This window comes from Podarcis cretensis (genome assembly GCF_951804945.1).
Source record: "Podarcis cretensis genome assembly, chromosome: 4".
Lineage (NCBI taxonomy): Eukaryota > Metazoa > Chordata > Lepidosauria > Squamata > Lacertidae > Podarcis > Podarcis cretensis.
In genome coordinates, this window is record NC_137173.1 from 19,758,434 (window position 1) to 19,781,449 (window position 23,016).

At 43.6% G+C, this 23,016-nt stretch overlaps 1 protein-coding gene across 1 annotated transcript in view; it reads left to right on the forward strand.

The window, feature by feature from the left end:
• Window positions 1–23,016, forward strand: part of ARHGAP42 (Rho GTPase activating protein 42) — a 178,406-nt gene that overhangs the window by 67,148 nt on the left and 88,242 nt on the right. The window contains exon 4 of the mRNA XM_079973564.1: window positions 16,748–16,819. Within this exon, the coding sequence (XP_079829690.1) occupies window positions 16,748–16,819 (72 nt within the window). The remainder of the gene's footprint in view (window positions 1–16,747; window positions 16,820–23,016) is intronic.

A 23,016-nucleotide genomic window follows, 5' to 3' on the forward strand; every position in this document is an offset into this window, starting at 1 on the left:
CCTGGCCTCTTAAGTGAGATGGGCGCACAACCCCAGAGTCTGTCAAGACTGGCCCGTACGGGCAGGGGTACCTTTACCTTTACCATGTTAAAACTAGGTATTTAAGATTTTGATAAAAATATTCAAAGTTAGGGATAAAATATTGGAATTGTGTACAATAAGAATGAAAATAAGGTGATAAGTTGCTGGCTAAAGTTTTATTAACTTGGAATGTAGGAGCGAGAGACGTGAGGAAGTCCAAAAAGAAAAAAATGAAGAAAAGATGGTTATTACAAGATGTAAAATTTTATGTTTGTTTTATTCTTTGTTTGTTCTCTGTTTATTCTGTCTTTTTTTCTTTATTGTATTAACAAAACTCTTAATAAAAAAATTATAAAAAAATAAAAATAAAACAATGGTTCTCCCAATATCTGTTGCCTGCAGCTAATGGGACAAAAGATCTGGAGATAAAAGTGGATCCAAGTTGTTTTCAAATTCGCTGCATGTTCAGATAGGCCTCGTTTTAAAAACTGGGAAGCCTTCAAACATGCGGCTTCCTCCCTCCCTTCTGTCTGAAACAGCAAAGTACTGCGCCATGTGGTTTGGGGGCTTGCTAAATAGCTGTAGACAGCAGATCATGGTACCATCCTTAGATATATTAGGGTTTGTTTTTCAGTTTCCATATACAAGTACAGGGGCATGCTGGGTGCCTATAATTTGTGTATAAGAGTTGGTGTATTGCGTGAAACATTGCCATGCGAGCCACCTTAATGCTCTCTTGGAAAAGTGGATGGATGTTTTTGCCGGCAGAGTGGACTGCTATTGTAGCATTAGATTTAGATGAGTAATTTTTGTGCGCATTCAGGAGAGCACTCGTGATAGATGGAGATGCCTCGGTAATGCTCCCATTGTAGTCATTCACAGCCAGAAATAAAGAATACTTCACAGTCCGTTTTTTACTAGCCAATGAAAAATGGCATTCAAAACAAACTCGGGTGCCCAGGAGTTTTTGTCTAGAACACCGCAGAGTAGGAGAAGAGAGAACCATGTATCTTTTTATATTTCTGAAACCGAGAGCTACACAAAACACTGTTGTTCTTACTTACAGAAGATTAATAGAGCTGGAGCTGCCACACTTCACTTTTCTTCACTATCTGTAGAGTTTCGTTTTCCTTCTTTTCAGGGCAACACATTTTCTGGTGCTGCTGTGTCCCTGCCTATCTGTTGTTTTTTTTTATAATGATATTTATTAAATTTTGTATAACCAATAAAAAACATACATAATAACATAATATTTTCCATTATCCACATTTCATTCTCAACTTTGGACTTCCTCACATCTCTTGTTCCTGCTTTCTAAACATAAATTTTACCAGCAAATTATTAACTTGATTTAATTCATATAATATAATTTTCCAATATTTAATGTCTCAAATTTTGGGGTTTAACATACTCTTATTGAAGCTTAATCATGAGTGTCCCTGCCTATCTGATGATCCTGTTCCCCTGCTTGGTCTGGTGATCCTCTGTATAGATTTCAAGGCTCTTCTTGAAGATGCACAAAGTAATTTATCTTGGAGAGCAGCTTATAAATAGTTCTTCCTTTTTTCTCCCATCAGCCTTCCATTTATCTGAAGCTCAAGGAAGATGAAAAGCATTAAGATGGGGGTGGGGAAGGCCAGAATAAGCCCTTGGGGACATATCTACATATATATATACCGTATTTTTTGCCCTATAGGACGCACTTTTCCCCCTCCAAAAATGAAGAGGAAATCTGTGTGCGTCCTATGGGGCGAATACAGGCTTTCGCTGAAGCTTGGAGAGCGAGAGGGGTTGGTGCACACCGACCCCTCTCGCTCTCCAGGCTTCAGGAAGCTATCAGCATGCCTGGGGAGCCCACGGGAGTTCCCGCAGGGCTCCTTAGGCTGTGGAGAGCAGCCTGCCGCCCGGCGCGCGGGGCGCCCTGAAGCAGAGCACCCCTCGCACCGGGCAGATATCCTCAGCGCCGCCATCCCACTGTTCCCCGACCTGGTTTTGGGGGCGAAATAAAGGAAAAAAATTTTTCCTTTATTTCCCCACCAAAAAACCAGGTGCGCCCTATGGGACGGAGCATCCTATGGGACGAAAAATACGGTAGATGGATTGAATCAAGAGTGTTTAATAGTCACTCTCTTTCTCTAGAGAACTCTTAAATTTTGGTGGAGAGGGAAGACTTCTTAGCATCCTCTCCAAACTACTGTTGCCATGATTCCACAGAAAGGTGGGTTATAAACATTTTAAATTAAAAACAAACAGACACCGATTTAGAAAGCAGCTAGCAGGGCAGCAGAGCAGAGGCAGGCAGGAAAATGAACCCCAGTTTCTTTGCCATGGCCAAACCTGCTGTCCAGAGGTTTTCTTCTCTTCTCTCCATCTCTACCTCACTCTGACTTATGACAGAAGTCAGTAGTTCATGCATTTTGTGGCAAGCCTGTATTCCTCCCTTCATTTACCGTATTTTTCTGTGTATAAGACAATGCTTTTTGCTAAAAAAAAAGAAAAGGCAAAAATTGGGTGTTGTCTTATACATGCATAATGAATGCAGAGAGGGGACTTGCGATTAATGCAGCAGCAAGCAGGAGATTGGCAGCAGTGATTGGGCGCATGATTGGTGGCTGCGGCAAGGCCTGCTGGTGATTGGCTATGGCTGCGGCAATTGGGCAGGCGGCTGTGGCAAGGCGGGCAGGCGATTAGCGGCTGCGGCAAGTGGGCGGGTGGGCTGTTGGTGGCGACGAGTGGGCAGACAATTGGCGGCTGCAGTGAGATGTGCGATCGGCAGTGGATGTGGCAAGTGATCGGCAGTGGCGGGCAGGCGGGTGAGAGCTTGGTGGAAGTGACGTCCTGCACCGCCCCCCAAAAAACTAAACAACTTAATTTCTTAATTTTGGGTTAAAAAAAATAGGGGGCGTCTTACGCATGGAAAAATATGGTACTTGAATTGCATTTCTAAACTCACCTGTCAAGGTGGCAAAGGATGGAAAACAACCTCAGAATTAGTTACGTAGAACAAATGAGGTGGGAGCAAATGTGATCTTAAAAGCAGCAGGACTCAGTCCATCCTTAATCAAAGCTTTGATGTGCTTGGTGGAAGAAAACTGGAGTAGGAGCTGATACAAAGCTTTCTAGGAAGTGCATTCCATTATATGGCCGTCATAACTGCTTAGATCTTGAATAGCTAAAGCCCTGGTGAGTTTACTCCGCTATTAAGGTTGTTTCTAGGTGGGTATTATCCTAGTTCCTCAGGTTGATGTCCCAGAGAGGAGAAAACACACTGTGCACATTTGCAAAGAGAGTGTCCTTGCCAGGCAGCAGTAGAGGAATTTCCTTCTTTCCTTTCCTCCCTTACTCAGATGCTTAGGCCATGCATGTTGCACCAGGAGCAAGGATTTCTAGTGCAAAAGCCTGAACTGCCCAGGGGTCACTGTGGGACTGTTTTGTTTTATTTATGGGATTTTGAATCTGCTGTTCGCAATGAGGCCCTGAGCGGTTTCCGAACAATACAAAAAAAATACAGGTTGTGCAAAAAAGTGCCAATTGAAATCGAGCATGAGTTCAATTTGAAACCAGGTGCCATAGATGGGATTGGACGCTAGGTGTACCATATCTCCTGCTCTGCCCAGTATGTAGTGAGCATTAGAACAGACCACCTCAATCTCAGCCCTCCAGATGTTTTTGGCCTACAACTCCCATGATCCCTAGCTAGCAGGACCAGTGGTCAGGGATGATGGGAACTGTAGTCTCAAAACATCTGGAGGGCCGAGGTTGAGGAAGCCTGCAATTAGAACATTAAAACAGCAGATCTGCCCTCAATCAAAAGACACTTGTGCAGCTAAATCTGTGTAGTGTTTGCTGGATGGGAGCAAGCAGTGCTTTTTTTCTGGGGGGACGCAGAGGTATGCATACCCCTAAACGTTTTGTGAATCTTAATGGGAGAAGAAACTAAATTCTTCTCTAGCACGGTGAATCGTCACTTCCATTGTATAGCACAGTGAATTGTCAGTTCCATTGCTATCCCCAGAATGGTTTCTCTTGAGTCAAAATGAGAGTATCCCTAAACATTTTTATTTAAAAAAAGCACTGGGAGCAAGTGTGTGGAGATGGTAGCATCGAAGACAATGTGCTCAGTTTTAAGGTGCTTTCATATGAGGGCTTAATGTTGTTAAACAGTAAAGAGACCTCTGACCATTGGGTCCAGTCGTGACCGACTCTGGGGTTGCGGCGCACATCTTGCTTTATTGGCTGAGGGAGCCAGCGTACAGCTTCCGGGTCATGTGGCCAGCAAGACTAAGCCGCTTCTGGCAAACCAGAGAAGTGCACGGAAACGCCATTTAGCTTCCCGCTGGAGTGGTACCTATTTATCTTCTTGCACTTTGTGCTTTCGAACTGCTAGGTTGGCAGGAGCAGAGACCGAGCAACGGGGGCTCACCCCATCACGGGGATTCGAACCGCCGACCTTCTGATCGGCAAGCCCTCGGCTCTGTCCATTGAGTTGTTGGCAGCAAGGTGCTACGTTAAAAAAAAAAAAAGGATTTTTCCTGGAAAGGGCAAGTCTAGATTAAATGGGTAAGGGTATGGTGGGTGGGTGGGTGGGTGGAGAATACAGCCTGGCTTTTTGATGCCATTGCTGGGGGTTGGAATGAGATTCCCCTTAGGGTCCCTTCCAACTCTACAATTCTATGAGGACACTACAAAAAAAGAAAGAAAGAAACCCTGCATGCATGAAGAATATCTATCTCATCACAGTAAATGCCTGTTTGGAAGCATCCACGATGGACCCCAGTTAAGTAGGAAAGCACATCCTTGCAGACGAAAAAAGTCCCACCAGGAGATGCCAGGAACTGACCCTGGGACCTTCTGCATGGAAAGGAGATGGTCTCCTGCAGAACAATGGACCTTCCCTATATGAAGGTGATGACTGATTTCATGGAGCTCTGGATAATATAGCCAAATAGTGGCATGTTAAGGGACGCAGGTGGCGCTGTGGGTTAAAGCCTCAGCGCCTAGGACTTTCCGATCGAAAGTTCGGCGGTTCGAATCCCTGCGGCGGGGTGCGCTCCCGCTGCTCGGTCCCAGCGCCTGCCAACCTAGCAGTTCGAAAGCACCTCCGGGTGCAAGTAGATAAATAGGGACCGCTTACCAGCGGGAAGGTAAACGGCGTTTCCGTGTGCGGCTCTGGCTCGCCAGAGCAGCGATGTCACGCTGGCCACGTGACCCGGAAGTGTCTCCGGACAGCGCTGGCCCCTGGCCTCTTAAGTGAGATGGGCGCACAACCCCAGAGTCTGTCAAGACTGGCCCGTACGGGCAGGGGTACCTTTACCTTTACCTTAGTGGCATGTTATGTTGAGCAGTGAACTGGCCCCCATCCTCTTTCTAGTTGAGTTGGGTGGAATTTAGAGAACATCTGTGTTGCCACGTTCTATGAGGTCCATGCTGCCATTGTTTCTGTTTTATTGCGTTTCATGATTAGCAGCAGGCTAAAGAGATCTGATAGCCAGTTTCATGTGTTCTTAATCCAAGAGATTGAAATCCAGATCAGAGCTGCTGTTGACTCGATGGGAACAAGAATAGGCTTTGTTTGAGGCGCCCTTTGGGGAGCTCTTCTCTTCTCCCTGGTGCTTGTGCAGGAATTGACTGGCTTATCCTGGGGTCATGGTAGAAAGTGAACCAGGTATGCTAGCGTCATACGATACACTTAAGTGTTTGGCTTCTCTTTCTCCGAGAGCAAATTTCTCCCGTCTAAGAAGCTTTTATTTTTAACCACTGTTTTAACAGTGACACGAAACATTCCATTCCAGGCTGAACTGCGAGTTCCGTTTCAGGATGAATATTATTGGAGCCAGAAATGCACAGATCATGGGAACTTGGTGGGTTGGTCGCACATAGTGGTGCTGTACTTTGGTTTCAAGACTCGGGAGGTTTCTGCGTCCAATTCAGAGCAAATGAACAACCAGGAGGAGCTTTCTAGCAAAACAAGCTTCACTTTCTCTTCGCTTTGTGTACGTCAAGAGAGTATGTGGTTTTCACAGGCATGTAGATGGGGCAAATCAGGAGGGAGAGTGTGCCTCCTCCACAAGAGGACCGGAGGTTGGCAACACGAGAACGGGGCCTTCTCTGCAGTGGCTCCCTGTCTGTGGAATGATTTCCCCAGAGAAGTTCGGCTGGCACCTTCATTATGCACCAGGCAAAAACGTTCCTCTTCAAGCAGGCCTTGGGCTGATTGACATCTTACGCCCCTTTTAAGCGTGTTTGTAGGAGGGGGAGTTATTTGTTTGTGTCCCCCTCTTTGTTTTTTTATCATGTATTTTGTGTTTTTATATACTATATTTTTTTATGTTGTGAACAGCCCTGAGATCTCTGGATGAAGTGTGGTATACAAATTTAATAAATAAAATAAAATAAATGTTCTGCCAGGGCATCTGAAGTGCCAGCTACTTCCACTGCCTTTTTCCCTACACAGCAATTATTAACTTGGGCCTCCTTATGGCTAGCATAGCGGGAGGCAAATGCAGTAGTGGGGAACACCTGGAATGTTGAGCCAGGCAGGGTCCCATTCAAACCCTTGTTTCTTTAGGTAAAGGTAAAGGGACCCCTGACCATTAGTTCCAGTCGTGGCCGACTCTGGGGTTGCGGCACTCATCTCGCTTTACTGGCCGAGGGAGCCGGCCTACAGCTTCCGGGTCAGGTGGCCAGCAAAACTAAGCAGGAAGTTTACCTTCCTGCCAGAGCGGTACCTATTTATCTACTTGCCCTTTGACGTGCTTTCGAACTGCTAGGTTGGCAGGAGCAGGGACCGAGCAACGGAGCTCACCCCGTCGCGGGGATTCAAACCGCCGACCTTCTGATCAGCAAGTCCTAGACTCTGTGGTTTAACTCACAGCGCCACCCGCGTCCCTATAAAACTTTTGCCATGACTTGGATTTGAACGGAGGTTGCTGCAGCAACAACGCAGAGTACTAATCACTATACGAATTTGAACACCTCAAATGCCCCCTTGTGAGGTCTAACATATTCTTGAGGTTGTGAAAGGCCCCAGATTTAAATTAACACAGATTGTGTAGTGTTGCTGTGCCCTTCCATCATTTGTTTTCTGTTTTTCCTCTGTCGGCATTACCTTGATTTTCAGCCCTATCACTCAAGAAGCTTTTGATGTAGATCTCTTGTATTTTTGCCAACTCCCGTGTAGGTTTAAAAAAAGCCCCCTCTGTCTCCTTTGTTTCTGACCACTGAGATGCTATGATTTAATCCAACCCGTTACAAAGAGAGCACAACAGAACGCAACCAGCCGGGAAACTTTGATCTTCAGTCTGAAATGTGTGCTTTCGTTTTGCTGTGTGGAACCCCTCACAACCCTCTACCGGCAAAGATATTGCAAATCGGGTCCTCCCTTAAAGAGGGCATGTATTTTGGTGAGACCTGGAAAACCGACACCCTGTGTTGTAGGTGGGTACATTTGGACAGCCACAACACCCGATTGGTAGGTCCCTCAAAGCTTGGTGCAATCTGGCCAATGGGACACAGTCCAAACGGTTCGAGGGACCTATTTATGCCCACGCATGTGACCCAGAGCTTCCTCTTTTGGCACATGCATTCGGAACACCCGCCCACCTCTCCCTACTTTTAGGGCTTTGCGCTTGACCCCGCTATGCCGTCGTGTGTCGTGTGTCATTGGGACAGGGGCATGGCAGGAATTTTCCCCACTTGGCTGTTTGGCTGTTGCCATTTGCGTTTTGCCTGCTGCGTAGCAAATCGTCACAACTTGTAAGGTTGCGGATAGGCTCTGGTTCAGGTGATAGGGATGGGAGAACGCTTTCGCCATCCCTATGTGAAGGGTATTCTGTTAAAGGAATCCAGGGACTCGATGATTTGGTCAACCCCTGAGAGGGGGTTATGGCCATGCCTGAGTCCAGGGGGACATTTGGGAGGCGGAGTTAGCCCGTTCCCGGCTTTCCGCTTATCCAGGTGTTCACCCTTGGCTAACCTATGCTGGTGCCCTGGGTCAGCGCTACCTGCATGGCAGGGAGCTAGTCGAACCAGAGCCTATGCAACCAGTCACTTTCTGTAATCAATCAAGTTGTGGCCTAAATTCTGCCAAAAACCAAAACCAAAATTTGAGTCACGTGTGAATTTATTTTTTTGGGGGGTCTGGGTCTGAACACGCAAATAGTATTGATTGTAGGGCATAATGCCCTTCAGGGTTTTACTATTTCCACTTCACTTAATAAAACCTTTCACTGAGGTGGCAGAACACAACACAACTTGCATAGCTTTCAAAACTGCCATGAAATTATTATTATTATTATTATTATTATTATTATTATTATTATTTTAAAGGTGCACTACACAGCTTGGTGCACTCTCTCTCTCTCTCTCTCTCTCTCTCTCTCTCTCTCTCTCCCCCCCCCCCCTCTCTCTCTCTTGAAACACATCCTCTGTGGGAACGGGATAGATAATATTACCAGGCTGGGTTCAGCCAAAGTGCAAACTGATTGTAGCATGGGATTTCAAATGGCAAAGCCACTTGCCTTTTCTCATTTATGAAAGCAATCCGTTTCTTGTCCTTTCCCTCGAAGCTGTCTTCTGAAACGATGAGCGCGTCACACCCTGTCGGGAACAAGGCACTTAATTTCCCCCAAAATGTAAGAAGTAGGTGATGCTCAGCACTCATGTTGTGCTTTCAAGTGCTCATGTAATTTAGCTACAACTCCCATGATCCCTAGCTAGCGGGACCATTGGTCAGGGATGTTGGGAATTGTAGTCTCAAAACATCTGGAGGGCCAGGTTTGAGGAAGCCTGGCTTATGCAATAATGGCTACTAGCCTGCATACTACCTACAGGATCAGAGACAGCATGTTTCTGAATACATAGGGCAGGTATGGCCAAACTTTGCCCTCCAGATGTTTTGGGACTACAACTCCCATCATCCCTAGCTAACAGGACCAGTGGTCAGGGATGATGGGAATTACAGTCCCAAAACATCTGGAGGGCCGAGTTTGGCCATGCCTGAATAGGGGGAAATAGTGGGAGAGGACTATTGCTTTTGGGTTTATTTATTTTTCTTTATTACTGAAATGAGGCTGCATTTTAATGTTTTAATGTTGTGTTTTAATCTTGCTTGTTCAGCTGTATTTCAATCAGTTGTTTTTATATTTGGTGTTAGCCGCCCTGAGCCTGGTCTTGGCTGGGGAGGGCGGGGTATAAATTATTATTATTATTATTATTATTATTATTATTATTATTATTATTATTATATTTTCATAAAATTTATACACTGCTTGATTGTGACAACTGCAACAATTCCCCAAAGCAGTTTACCATAGACAACTTTCTGTTGCTGAACTAAATAGGTCGTGTAGACTGGTCCACCAGGGATGCCTTTGAAGTTCTTAGATCCTGGAAGGTATGTCAGAGCTGAAGTTCAACCAACCCAGACTTCCTTCTCCATGTGCCCTCTCTGAGGGAGGTGTGGCGGGCGGCAACCAGAGAACAGGCCTTTTTAGTGGTGGCTCCCCACTTATAGAACACTCTCCTAAGGGAGGCCTTCCTGGTACTATCATTGCCTACTTTTAGTGCCAGGCAAAACCGTTTCTTTTCAGCCAGGATTTTGGCCTTTGACTTGCAGAGTTTTAGATAGTGCTGCCTCCTTTTAGTGCGTAGGATGTGTTAGACCATATTTTATATACATAAATGGTTTTTAGCTTTTATGTTGCTTTGTTTTATGCTGGCTTTAATTAAAGGAAGTCACTTTGAGTTTACCTTTTGTAAAAAAAAAAAGCAACTAATAAGTGCGACAATAGTAACAGCTCACCTAAGGTCACCCAGCAAATCTATACAAAGGTGAGAATCCAATTGAGGATTTCTGATTTGTAACTAAGAAACTGCAGGTATCCTGCTAAATGGATCCACTATCACAAGGATTTCTGCTTGTGCAGTGGAAATTTGCCTCCCCGCTGCAAAACTCTGTGCTCATTCCTGATTTGCTCTGAAGGGTTGGAATCTTGCTGCTTTTGAAAGAGGGACATTTGGGGGGGGGGGTCACCTGTCCGTCTACTTAAATTGTATGAGAAAGATAATGAGGTGTTAGAATGAGCCCATCACTTGACTATAAATGTCTTTTTCTCTTAATGCAAGGATGACTCTGAGTTTGAGGGTTCCTTTCAAGTCTCTAGGAAGCACAGACTTACCCCCACCCCCCCAGTCATGAGAGATTTGGCACCACAATGCCAGTGGCATCTTCTAGTAGTAGGAGTTTGATAGTTATATACATATTCTGACAGAGCCAGGCCACCACAGTCAAAATTCTAAAGTGCTATAATGTTAGTGTGGGACTCCTGTATTCCCTTTAAAAAGTGTGTGTGTGTGTGTGTGTGTGTGTGTGTGTGTGTACACCAATTTTCTTCTTCCCCTGCTATGAGTGAAGCTGTGGGCAAAATTTAGGGTTGCGAGGGGCCAGGTAAAAAATCATTTAGGAGCCAGATGCAGTCTTTAAGCAACTGCTCGGCCACCCATTTGTATTACAGTGGTACCTCGGGTTAAGTACCTAATTCGTTCTGGAGGTCCGTTCTTAACTTGAAACTGTTCTTAACCTGAAGCACCACTTTAGCTAATGGGGCCTCCTGCTGCCGCTGCGCCTCCAGAGCATGATTTATGTTCTTGTCCTGAAGCAAAGTTCTTAACCTGAGGTAATATTTCTGGGTTAGCAGAGTCTGTAACCTGAAGCGTATGTAACCTGAAGCGCATGTACCACTGTACATTTTAAAATAATTGTGCCCCTTTTCTCAGGATGTTTTTATGGCATGCATAGTGTGAATCTGTGCTCTGACTCTCCTGAATCGAGGACTGCACAGTAGTCTCTTAAGTTTTAAGGGCTCCCAGGCATGGCACCATTACAAACAGCTACGCTGATTTTGGCTGGGTGCCTGGACATGTTCATTCATGAAAACGATATTTTAAAATACAACTTTCAATTACTTTCTTCCAACAGTTACGCTTGGATTCTTTCTCTTCTTTCTCCTTAACCCCCCAAACAGCTTTTTTGTGGGTCAGTGCTGCTCAATGTAGAGGGACCATGAATACAAAATCATTTTTCTATTAGCCTGTCTCCAAGCAGAGCTTTGTCCTGATCTTAATGCTGTGGAAATATAGTATTACGGTCAGAGATAAGTCTGTCCCTCCTCCTGGCTTTTGAATCATTGGGTGTCTTCTACAGAGTCTGGACCAGTTATGGATCCAGCCCTTAGGCTGAATGACCATCACACCCTTGATTTAGCATTGCATGCAACCATTGGCTTTTTTAAATATGAGCCTAGAAATTGGGGGTGGCGTTGCCGTTGCATCTGTAATATCTCATTAAAGCATTTACCGGTATATTCTATGCGTTAGGTAAAAGAGCTCTCAGAGCAATTTACAAAAATCAGTTGCCTTACCAGGACCAAGATAGGTGTAGCTATGGCCATGGTACCTAAAGGCAGGGTGAAGCGGACCACAGTCTCCAATCTGTTCTAACATAGGATCATATATTGTGGGCATCCATCTGTCTCGAGAGACAATGGAGTGCCCTTCCAGGGGTGAAATCAGATGGTTGCATTAGCAGCACCAAAGGGACCTCCCTAGGGCGCAAGCATAGGCAGTGTGTTTGGAGGTCCTGGGCTGGCCAGATAACAAGACCCATTGCTTGACCTCGCTCGACATCGCTCGACCTGATGTGGTCCAAAGGAAAATGAAGCAATACGTTTGACACCAGCCTGGCTGCAGGAATTGCTAGAAGGAGGCGTACAAGGCACCATCCAACCTTCTTAGGGACTGTGGATTTCTGTAGGGTTTGCTCCTTAGCCTTTTCTTCTCTCAAAGATATCCTGCAAGGCAGCAGAGACTTGGGATCAAAGGTAGGCAACCTACCCCAGAAGAAGCATGACATGTCCCGTACAAAAGGCACTCCTCTTCCCTAATTGTATCTGTTGTTGTTGTTGTTGTCGTTTAGTCGTGTCCGACTCTTCGTGACCCCATGGACCAGAGCACGCCAGGCACTCCTGTCTTCCACTGCCTCCCGCAGTTTGGTCAAACTCAAGTTGGTAGCTTCGAGAACACTGTCCAACCAGCTCATCCTCTGTTGTCCCCTTCTCCTTGTGCCCTCCATCTTTCCCAACATCAGGGTCTTCTCCAGGGAGTCTTCTCTTTTCATGAGGTGGCCAAAGTATTGGAGCCTCAGCTTCACAATCTGTCCTTCCAGTGAGCACTCAGGGCTGATTTCCTTCAGAATGGAGAGGTTTGATCTTCTTGCAGTGCATGGGACTCTCAAGAGTCTCCTCCAACACCATAATTCAAAAGCATCAATTCTTTGGCGATAAGCCTTCTTTATGGTCCAGCTCTCACTTCCATGCATCACTACTGGGGAAACCATAGCTTTAACTATATGGACCTTTGTTGGCAAGGTGATGTCTCTGCTTTTTAAGATGCTGTCTAGGTTTGTCATTGTTTTTCTCCCAAGAAGCAGGCATCTTTTAATTTTGTGGCTGCTGTCACCATCTGCAGTGATCATGGAACCCAAGAAAGTAAAATCTCTCGCTGCCTCCCATTTCTTCCCCTTCTATTTATCTAGTCAGCCATTATATCCTGAAACACTTCCCTGTGATGCTATTCTGCTTCTAGTGACTTGCTGAAAAAGAAAACCCAACCCATGTTTGTATTTTGTTTACGTCAGGCTGTTAACATTTCTAAAAAAAATAAAAATAAAAATGCAATTACATGTGTTTGTTCACCTTGCACGTCGACCTCATAAGGAGAAACAATTGTGACCACAGTTCCCCTTTTCTATGAATTCCTGACGTACGCACTGCATGAAGATTTGGCTTGTACCGCTTGTGGAAAGGCTGGAATCGGGGAGCGGGGTGGGGAATCAGTGACCAACAACATAAGGTACTTATTACAGGCTTTTCTTAGTAATTTTTGAGAGCCAGCATTTGGGTGCCTGGGAATGCTTGTGTGTTTTTCCTTGTTAAGATGACCTCATAAACCAAAACCTCCTCTTGTGACATTAGCATTTTGGGATCTCTTGTGTTTGCTGAGTTCCAGATCTTGATGGAGGTACCAGAACGTGCCAACTTATTTTCCTACGGTATCAAATTTAATAATCTCTGTCATTTTAAATCTGTGTTCTACGGGAAACACAGCATTCATTTCTGTATTCATTCATTTCTGTGGTGTAGTAGAGAGCTTTTACTGCAGCTTTTGAGTAATCCGCACACACCCTTTGGTATAGAAGAGGAATGGAAGGCATACTAAACCCAAGTCAACCATGCCTGAAACCCCATGAACCTCCTTGGCAGTGGTACCTCGGTTGTCAATTCGACTTCCGAAACGTTTGACAACCAAGGTGCAAAGAGCGGTCAGCAATTTCAGTTGAGAAAATTGAGAAAAACACAGCGGAAATGATTCAGCTTCCAAAAAGCATTTACTTCCGGGTTTTCGGTGTTCAAAACCAAAACATTGGCTTCTGAGATGCCCGAAAACCAAGGTACCACCATACATCAGACAAATTTTTCGGGTGACCTTACCTTTGGGCAAGTAGCAATTGGAGAAAGGGCCTTTCCCATGGCACTACCCAAATTATTGAACTCTATCTAACTTGGCCATATTTCTTTTTCTTGGTATAGTTTTATTTTTGTTTGTGTGCTTGGCATGATTTTAGGCACCTGCCAAAGTTAGTCCTATTCTTCTGCCCAACCTTTAATGGTATTCCACGATATCGAGCACATTTTGATTTTGCTGCTTTATCTTGGGCCTTTAAATCTAGTGGAGCACCGATTTCTCTGCTGTCTTCATTAGGTGTTGTAATTTTGTGGTAAAAAGTCGGCTGTGCCACAATGTCTATGTGTAAATTATCAGTAAGGATACAATTGATCTCCCCAGAAGTTGCTGTTTCCAAAGTACCGGTACATGGTTTGAATAAACCAACAAGTTTCTAAATATCGATCCTGGATTTGCGTGTGTTTGGGGAGCGGGACGAAGCAACAGAGAACAGCGAGAGAGAGAATTGTTTCACAATTAGTTATTAGGGTGTTTCTATAGTCTGGTTTTCTGAGTAAGAATCTGGCAGATGGTGAAAGAACAGACCAGTCAGCACTTTGAGGAGGGACTGACGTGTTGCCATTTGAGAATCCAAACTTACTCACTTAGAAAATCCTGCTTTGGGAAAATTACATATCTACTTGTGCAGAGAAATGCTCTGAATATGCAATGTTAACTTTCTAGTAAGCTGGAAATCCCTGTGGCAGTAGTAGGGAAGTTTTTGCACATTACTGATGAGGAGGAATAGCATGGCTGAAAATAGTTCCCAAGAACCACTGCTGGAGCTCTTCAAGGATTTATAGTAGGGTTAGACCAAGCTGCCTATCTGGTGCTTGATCACAGGTTCACCTTTTGCACGTATTTTTGGGAAAGGATGCACAAATAAGCTCACATTTAAATTGTACATGTGTTTGCATGTACTTCTTTACATAAAATACATGCTTTTCAATGCATTCCCCCACAAAACTATGCATTTTGTACTTTATCCCTTATGTGAAATTTATAGTTTTGTATGTTTTTTGCATGCCATGAATTGCAATCCGTAGAAGGGCGTAATCGGAGAGTTGTCTTCCAGTCCGCAAGCAAGTTTGGAAGTATCACATTGGGTTCGCCCGGTGCAAAAACGAGAACAGATTCCTCCCCATCCCTAATTTGTAGTATATCTTTTCAGTGTTTGCTTTTGCTATATAATCCTGAGTGTTACGAGTAAGTTGTAAAGCATGGCCGTGAAACCTATTGCAGAGAGGTCTCATTGACGGTGTTTGTGTGTGTCGTTCTTGTTCCATATGGACAAGGTACTCTGATGGTAATTGATTTTAAGAGTAATGACTGACATGTTAGCTTCTTTTCCCCCAGTTCAACCGACAGCTTTAAGTACCAGCTATCAAAATATCTCCAGCAGTTCATTTGGTATGTTAAGTAGAAGGCAATTATAACAGATAAAAATTCCCCACCAAATTCAAATTATTTGTGGGTGAGGCGGGGAGAATAGTTGTATTAAACTTTGCTCCAGACAGTCGTCTTGCCCTTGTATCCCACAATTAGCATCGAAATACATCACTGCTCAAACACTAAAACTTAATTACTCTAAAACAACTGCAGTTCTGGGAGTCTTAAGTATAATGATGCTTCTTCTCTTTAAATATTTATATGCTTTAAACCAAACAACTACAACTACAACAAACCCAGCTTCAATCTCACAAATGGGGAATTTTGGGGACAGATGGAATGACTATTTAGATTTCCTATCTAGAGAGATTGCTAGTAATAAATGTAGTGGGAACAATGATAGCAGTTGGCCAGAAATCATATTTTTTATAAAACAAGTTCTTAGTGAATATGCAGTGCAATATATTTTAAACAGGCATCTGGGTATACTTTATGCGCATATATATATGTGTATATATATATTCTGCACCAAGCTAAACCAAAATCAATATCAGGAAAAGCTTGATTTTGCAACTTGTGTTAATTATATGTGTGTTGGTGAGATTCTACTAGTGTTAAACATGGGAAGGAGTAAAGGACAATCTTTCCCCCAAATTCTTCATTTGTGGCTTACTTCAGAGTTTAAACCAAGGTTAGGGCCTTTTCAGCGTGGATGCTGTATGGAAATACATTTTTTCCACAACCTACTCTTCTGTCTTTGAGGCCCCAAGTAAAAACTTTTATCTTCTTGTGCTTCCATCTAAGTCATACTTAGAGAAGAGCCAATGAAATAAATAGACACAACTACCGTATTTGCTCGAATGTAATGCACACCTTTTTTGGCCAAATTTCGTCAAGAAAATTAGGGTGCTCATAGATTTGATGATGTATTAGATTTGTGTAAATACGGTAACTTAAGTCCGTCGATTTCCAGTAGACTGATTTGTCATGCTGATTTAGTCAGATATACTTTCAGCTGTGAGTGTTTGTTACCAACTATATATATATATATATGCCAAAAGGTTAAGAGATGGTTGTTTATCCACATATTAGCAAAGCCTATTTTGGTGCCATGAGGGCTAGTATCTTGCTTTATGCGTCATAAAGCAAAGGTTCTAGTCCTTTAACATTTAAAGGTGAGAACAAAGAAAGCAGAGGTTCCCGGGATACTTAATGTTTATTTATTCAGAAATCAATCCAGCTGAATCCATTGAGTCTTAGGACTCAGCTACATTGGCAATGAAAAAGCGCTTTATATGCGTTGTTTATGCATTCTGACACTGTGACACCAGATGGCGCTGTGGAGTTCTGTTTTTGCTAGCCCGATTTGTCATACAAAGTTTACAACGCGTTTAACTGAAATGCTTCTTTGATGTGTCTAAATCCAGCCTTACGCTCTACTAAGCCTGTGGAAGGTTACAGACTTAATCATAATTTAGGCGGTGTCTTCATATACAGCTTGCTCTTCGGAAATAGCTGACTCAATAGTCAGTGGAATAGTTCAGTCAGTAGAGTGTAAGATTCTTAATCTCAGGGTTCTGGGTTCGAACCCCACACTGGACAATAGATTTCTGCATTGTTGTGGGTTGGACTAGATGATCCTCAAGGTCCTTTCCAATTCTGTGAATTATTTCAGGAATTTTGCCACTTCTCGTCTGAGAAGTTGGTGAATCGGAATTATAGTTGGCTAAAAATGTCGTATTCCAAACTGATGCATATTTTTTCTCATGTATTTCAGATCCAGAATGCTAATGATGTTTTAATAGCCCCACTGGAGAAATTTCGCAAGGAACAAATAGGTGCAGCAAAAGTAAGTTGTTTCTGAATATTGTTATTCACGGTCACTGCTTCATTTTGTGGTTTCTGTCCTTGGTACTAGACTTAATGTGATTTTTTTTGTTGTAAACATCACTTGTAAGCTGCTTTCAGAGCCTCTCGGGACTATAAAACAGGATATAAGTATTCCAAAACAAATTAATCAGCCCCACAGCTAAACTGTACTGCATGATGAAGCCATGAATACTCATCACTGGGAACGCAGTTTATGGTGGACTTGGTGCTGCTCATATATACAAGTTTTTCCCCAGCGTCCACACAAGGACACCCTCATCAAAAAATAAATTATGATGTTATGTTCCCACTTGGTGTTTCAGGGGGAAATCAGCAAAGTAAAGGAATCAGCAACAGTCTTTAATTGTTGTGAGATATCTTGATGTAAGATACCGTCTCTAGATATGAACTATGATTTTTCATCTGCAGGCAGCCACTTCTAACCAGGCAAAGGGCCTTCTCGGTAGTGGCGCCTGCCCTGTGAAACACCCTCCCATCAGATGTCAAGGAAATAAGCAACTGTCCTACTTTTAACAGTCAGGCAGCCCTGTTTAGGGAAGTTTTTAATGTTTAATGCTGTATTATGTTATTAATTTGGGCCGCGGGTGGCGCTGTGGGTTAAACCACAGAGCCTAGGACTTGCCAGTCAGATTCTGGTTCGCCAGAAGATTCACCAGGACATGAAGCCATGTTTTAAAGTGGACTGTGACTTCCTGAACGTGTATCTCTGCTTCTGTAGAGCGAAGTGGCTGCATGTGGACGTACACTGCTTGGTTTATTAAGTCATGATATGATAGCCTGGACCCAACTACTATGAATATTATAAATCTCTGCAGTACGTCTCTGAATGTGAACAAGCATTGGAAGCCGCCTGTTATTGTGTATTAGATTGTGCCAGAGTTTTCCACACTTGAGCTTCCAGCTATTTTTGGACTACAACTCCCATCATCGCTAGCTAGCAGGACCAGTGGTCAGGGATGATGGGAACTGTAGTCCAAAAACAGCTGGAGAGCCAAGTTTGGGGAAGCCTGGATTATTCCAGTGTGTTCAAAGGGGGGGATGTCTGCATCTGTCCCTCCCTGAGTTATGGGGCAGGTTATACATCTCTCCACACCACAGAGATGCCCTTTTTGCTGTAAAATAAAAGGAACATGTTCATTGGAGGTGAGAGGTTTGCAAAGTAGCTGTGAATGAATCCGGCATTTTGACAGAAGCATAGGCCGGCATTAAATTATTGTTTAGAATGCTGTTCGAGTGATGCTGAAGTTCGTGGGAAGTCAGCAGTGTCTGGGTGAACGGTTCTGATGTGGTTTCCAAAATGGAGGAGGAAACCCTCCAAGTTACGAAACTTTTTCAGCGATATAAACAGCTTGCGTTCCCAGGATTTTCATAGCCCCGCGGCTCTCTCCAGCTTTCCATTCTTAGAATCCTCACCCCATAATATTTAATAGATGCTCTATAGTTGCTCTGCTATTTTGGGAAGGATGTTTAAAAGCATCAACTTAGAAATATTAATTTCAATAAACACACACAGGGACAGTAAAATAAAACAATTTCTGACATTTTTGGAAGTCTTAATACAGAGGAGCTAAAGGATTTCAGGAAGAACTTCATTTGCAGAAAATAAGAACCTTTTACTGTGTTGGTTATGTAACTGTCCTGTGGAATGAAAATGTCATGGAGCAAGTTTAAATAGCTTCGGATTGTTACAAGCCTATATGATGGGGGACACCTGGCTTACTCGTAAGACGCATGAAAAGGATATTGAGGTCTTAGTGGACCAGAAGCTTAATATGAGTCAACTGTGTGTTGCAGTAACAAAAGAAGCTAATGCTATTCTAGGCTGCATCAGCAGAACTACAGTGTCCCTATTACCATTCTATCCTCCCCTGATCAGACCACACCTGGAATATTGGGTCCAGTTCTGGGCGCCACAATTTAAGAAGGATATTGGCAAGCTGGAACGTGTGCAGAGGAGGGCAACCAAAATGATCAAGGGCCTGGAAACCAAGCCCTATGAGGGACAGGACAGTTGAGGGTGTTGGGTATGTTTTACATGGAAAAGAGGAGAGTGAGAGGAGCTATGATAGCCATCTTCAGATATTTCAAGGGCTGTTACATGGAAGATGGAACAAGCTTGTTCTCTCCTGCTCTGGAGGGCAAGACTCGCACCAATGGCTTCAACTTACAAGAAAGGAGATTCTGAGATCTTCCGGACAGTAGGAGTTGTTTTGACAGTGGAATGGTCTCCCTCAGGAAGTTGTGGACTTTCCTTCCTTGGAGGTTTTTAAGCAGAGGTTGGATGGCCATCTGTCCTGGAAGCTTTAGCTGAGATTCCTGCATGGCAGGGGGCTGGACCCTTGGGAATCTCTTTCAACTATGATTCTGTGTAGGATTGGTCTCTGCAAATATAATTCTCTCTCTCTCCTCTACCTCCTACTCACACCCCAAGATTACACAAGCCCAGCTATACATTATACGGGTCGCTAGGCGGTTTATTCCATTCGAGCTGTGAGGGGAAAGTGGGGGAGGGTGACCCCTATCATTTATTGCACAAATGACAGAAAAACACAGAGTGAGCTAAGTGGGAAAGGATTTCAGGCACGAAGTCACTTTCCTTATTTGGTCAATGTGGTTTTGCTGGTCCCCAGCTGGTAATGTTGTTGAGATCACGGGCTGCTGTGCCGTCTGCATTTAGGCGAAAGCCTCCATCCTGTACAATAGCATTTAGCAATGTTTGCTGAAATGCTCATCTCCCTCTTTATTGCTGCCAGTGTCAGATCAAAGAAGACGGAAGGGGCAAACCAAGATACTTTTTTTAAAGACACTGAAGAAGGCTCCTTCTCTTTCCTCTAACATTTACATCTGCCTCTCTGTTGGTCTTGGCAGAGCAAGAGACAGATCTGTTTGTTGCTCTGTTGATTTGGCTCCGCTTCGCATTGATGTGGCATTTCAGAGTGTTCTGAGCGCTCTGTGTACATTATCCTTGCTGCGATCTTTCCACCAGTCCCGTAAGATAAGTCCGTCCCATTATCTGCAGTTTGCAGATTGGGGCAGGGAGGAGAACTGTAGTGTTCTCTGCCTTAAGCTGCGTAGTGAATTCGCAGCAGGAGTGACATTTCAGATAGAGACCCCTTGGTTTTATTTACATGGAGCCTTTATAAGAGCGTTAAACGTTACAAACTTAAAGCAAAAAAATTCATTTGAACGTGTAAGATTGCTGTAATATACCACCAGCCAAATACTGTCAGTGAATAGACTTGTCTCTCTGGGAAAGCATGAAGAAACAAACATTTTGAGCAGTGTTCAGTAGAAGACAAAATGCCGTGTCCATCAGTTATGGGAAGTGTGTTCTGCAGGAAAGCGTTCCACTGTGCTAAAAGACCCTAGTCGCACAACTGTGGAACAAATACCTGTTGCGTCACAAGAAACACCCTCAGAGAGGACGGCAGGGAATGTAGGGAACAAGGTGGTTCCTCAGATATCTTGATTTGCAACTCAGCTTCTTTAACTGCACTGCTAACACCAGCTTTCCCAGAGTCTTTGTCATAGTGTGGCCTGCAGTCCAGTTAATACTGTAGAATAATTCAATACCAAGGTAAAATCTGCAGCCACATGAATATATATTTATTTCTTGCCTACTTAAAGCTTCTGTCTTGGTTTAAATCCAGGGTTCAGCATGTAAATGATCAGACCGTTGTCCCAGTTCACTCAGGGAAACGGTGTACATTGACCGGCAACAATTCTCCAGGATTTGATGCAAGGGGTCTTTCACAGTCATTCCTGGGGATGATGGGGATTGAACCTGAAACCTTCTTCATGTGAATTATGCACTCTACCCCTGATCTCTGCTGGGCCAAAAGCAGCATAGGGGGTTGGACCCTTGGGTTCCTTCCAGCTTTTCAGTTCTTTGAACAAATGTTGACTGATGGAGGTGAGGTGGCAAAGAAGAAGGCTGCTTTAACATCTTTCTGGGAAAAATCAGAAATCAGGAGGAGCAAAACTTTAATAGAGAATGGAACAAATATAGACTGTCATTAAAAGACCACTGTAAACATTTGAACTCTTTGACATGGCTTTCAATAACTTTTGCATAGTTACAAAGACTTTGGACACACTGGAGGATTATAATTTGGATGAACTATAATATGCAGTTGATTAAGATATCTAAAGGACCCACGGAGGGGAGGAGGGAAGTCCTAAGATTCGGAAGAATCTTGTTTGATCTTGAAATTCTAATGTGTTAAATGTGAAATTTATCTTGTAAAACTAATACAGTGGTACCTCAGGTTAAGAACTTAATTCATTCTGGAGGTCTGTTTGTTCTCATTCTGAAGCAAAGTTCTTAACCTGAGGTACTATTTCTGGGTTAGCGGAGTCTGTAACCTGAAGCATCTGTAACCCGAGGTACCACTGTAAAAATTATTTTTTAAAAAATGAATTTCACAAAAGAGATGTTAAAAACAACATCTTTTAAAAAAGATCTTTGTTTTGCATTTTGATCTGATATTGGGCAGAACAGCTGTCCAGCTTCGTTTTAGATTATTTGCAAATGCGTCTCAAAACCCCTGCATGTTTTTCTTCCCAGCAAATTTCTGGGGTTGGGTGACGAAGCCTATTAAACGTCCTTCGTTTGGTCTCAGTTCTTGCCTTACTTTGTCGGATTCCATCTCCCATCAGCCCCAACTAGCACAGCCAATGGTCAGGGAAGGTAGGAGCTTAGAGTCCTTGTGGGGTACAGGGAATATACTCTTCCAGGGCTTCACAAATGTTCCTAGGCAGGGAGGTATAGCTTTTTCTGGTGCTCATTTCGCAGACAAGCCCAGTGATGGAGAGTTTCAGCTTAGAACAGTTGTTGTGCTGCCAGCTAAGCCACCTGCTTTCCCCTGAGCTTAGTCTGGGAAACCAGCAACTAGCTTGAACTATGCACCCTGCCCTCATTTTGGCTTCCCAGTCCCTGACATCATTCTGGGGAATCATTTGGAGTTCCACAAAGGGTTTGAGAATTGCACATCTCCACTAAGAGGTAGGAGGCACCAGACCCTGAAAATGAATGGACCTAAGTGTGTCCATTTCTTTGTCAGGGCCAAAAAAGTGGCCTTTCACAACAACTCCGCTCTAGAATCTGCTGGCAGTTGCTTAGCCAGCCTAAGGGAAGGCCTGCATGTCCCTGGTTAGCCTTTGGTTTAAGCCACCTTTTTCCATCAGTAAACAGGAAGAACATTGTAAACAGTTCTTGAGCATGAGATTTATTTTCTCATAAGATGCTTCTGGCCGTCCAACTTGGAAGGTCTATGCTGAGATGTTGCTGGGAAAAAGTTGTTTTAGCAGATGCTGTTTTTTAAAGTATGTTTGTTTCTCCATCTGCTCTTAGCCCTTGCGAATATTATAAAAAAGAGAGTGTCTGAATATGTAAATAAACATCAAAACACTTGGATGTAAAAGAAATATTGTGTAGCAGAAAGTGGAGAAGACGGATGTTATCATGGGCTGAATGTCTTAAATAACTTTTTTTATGTTAACTGGAAGATGTAAAATAGGAAGTCCTCTTTATTTTTATTTTTGCTCCTTTCCCCTTTGTCTTTTTTTCCCTTTTCTTCTCTCTCTTTCCTTTCTTCTTGCTGCTTCTTTCTTTTTCTTTTTTTAACCCCCCTTCATTTTTTCCTCTGTCTTCCTTGGCATCCTCTGTTTGGGGCCTTTATTAGGGACCAACAATTGTACACTCACAGCGGTGGTAGATGGTTGAAGGAGGGACCCTGGTTGGGAAGCAGGGATATCTTGGCATCCCAGATGAATTTTCATGAGAACTCTTATAAAAGCCACTAACTGATTTGCAAAACTGAATTTAAGATTGGCTATCCCTAAATCGTAAGGGAGTTATTGGTTAGTTTCTGTTCTTGTTTTGATTATGTACTGTGTTGTTTTTTTAACAATGTTTTTATATTGCTAACTGTCCCCAGATCTACGAATGAAGGGTGGTACAGTGGTACCTCGGGTTACATACGCTTCAGGATACATACGCTTCAGGTTACAGACTCCGCTAACCCAGAAATATTACCTTGGGTTAAGAACTTTGCTTCAGGATGAGAACAGAAATTGGGCTCCGGCAGCGCGAGGCCCCATTAGATAAAGTGGTGCTTCAGGTTAAGAACACTTTCAGGTTAAGTATGGACCTCC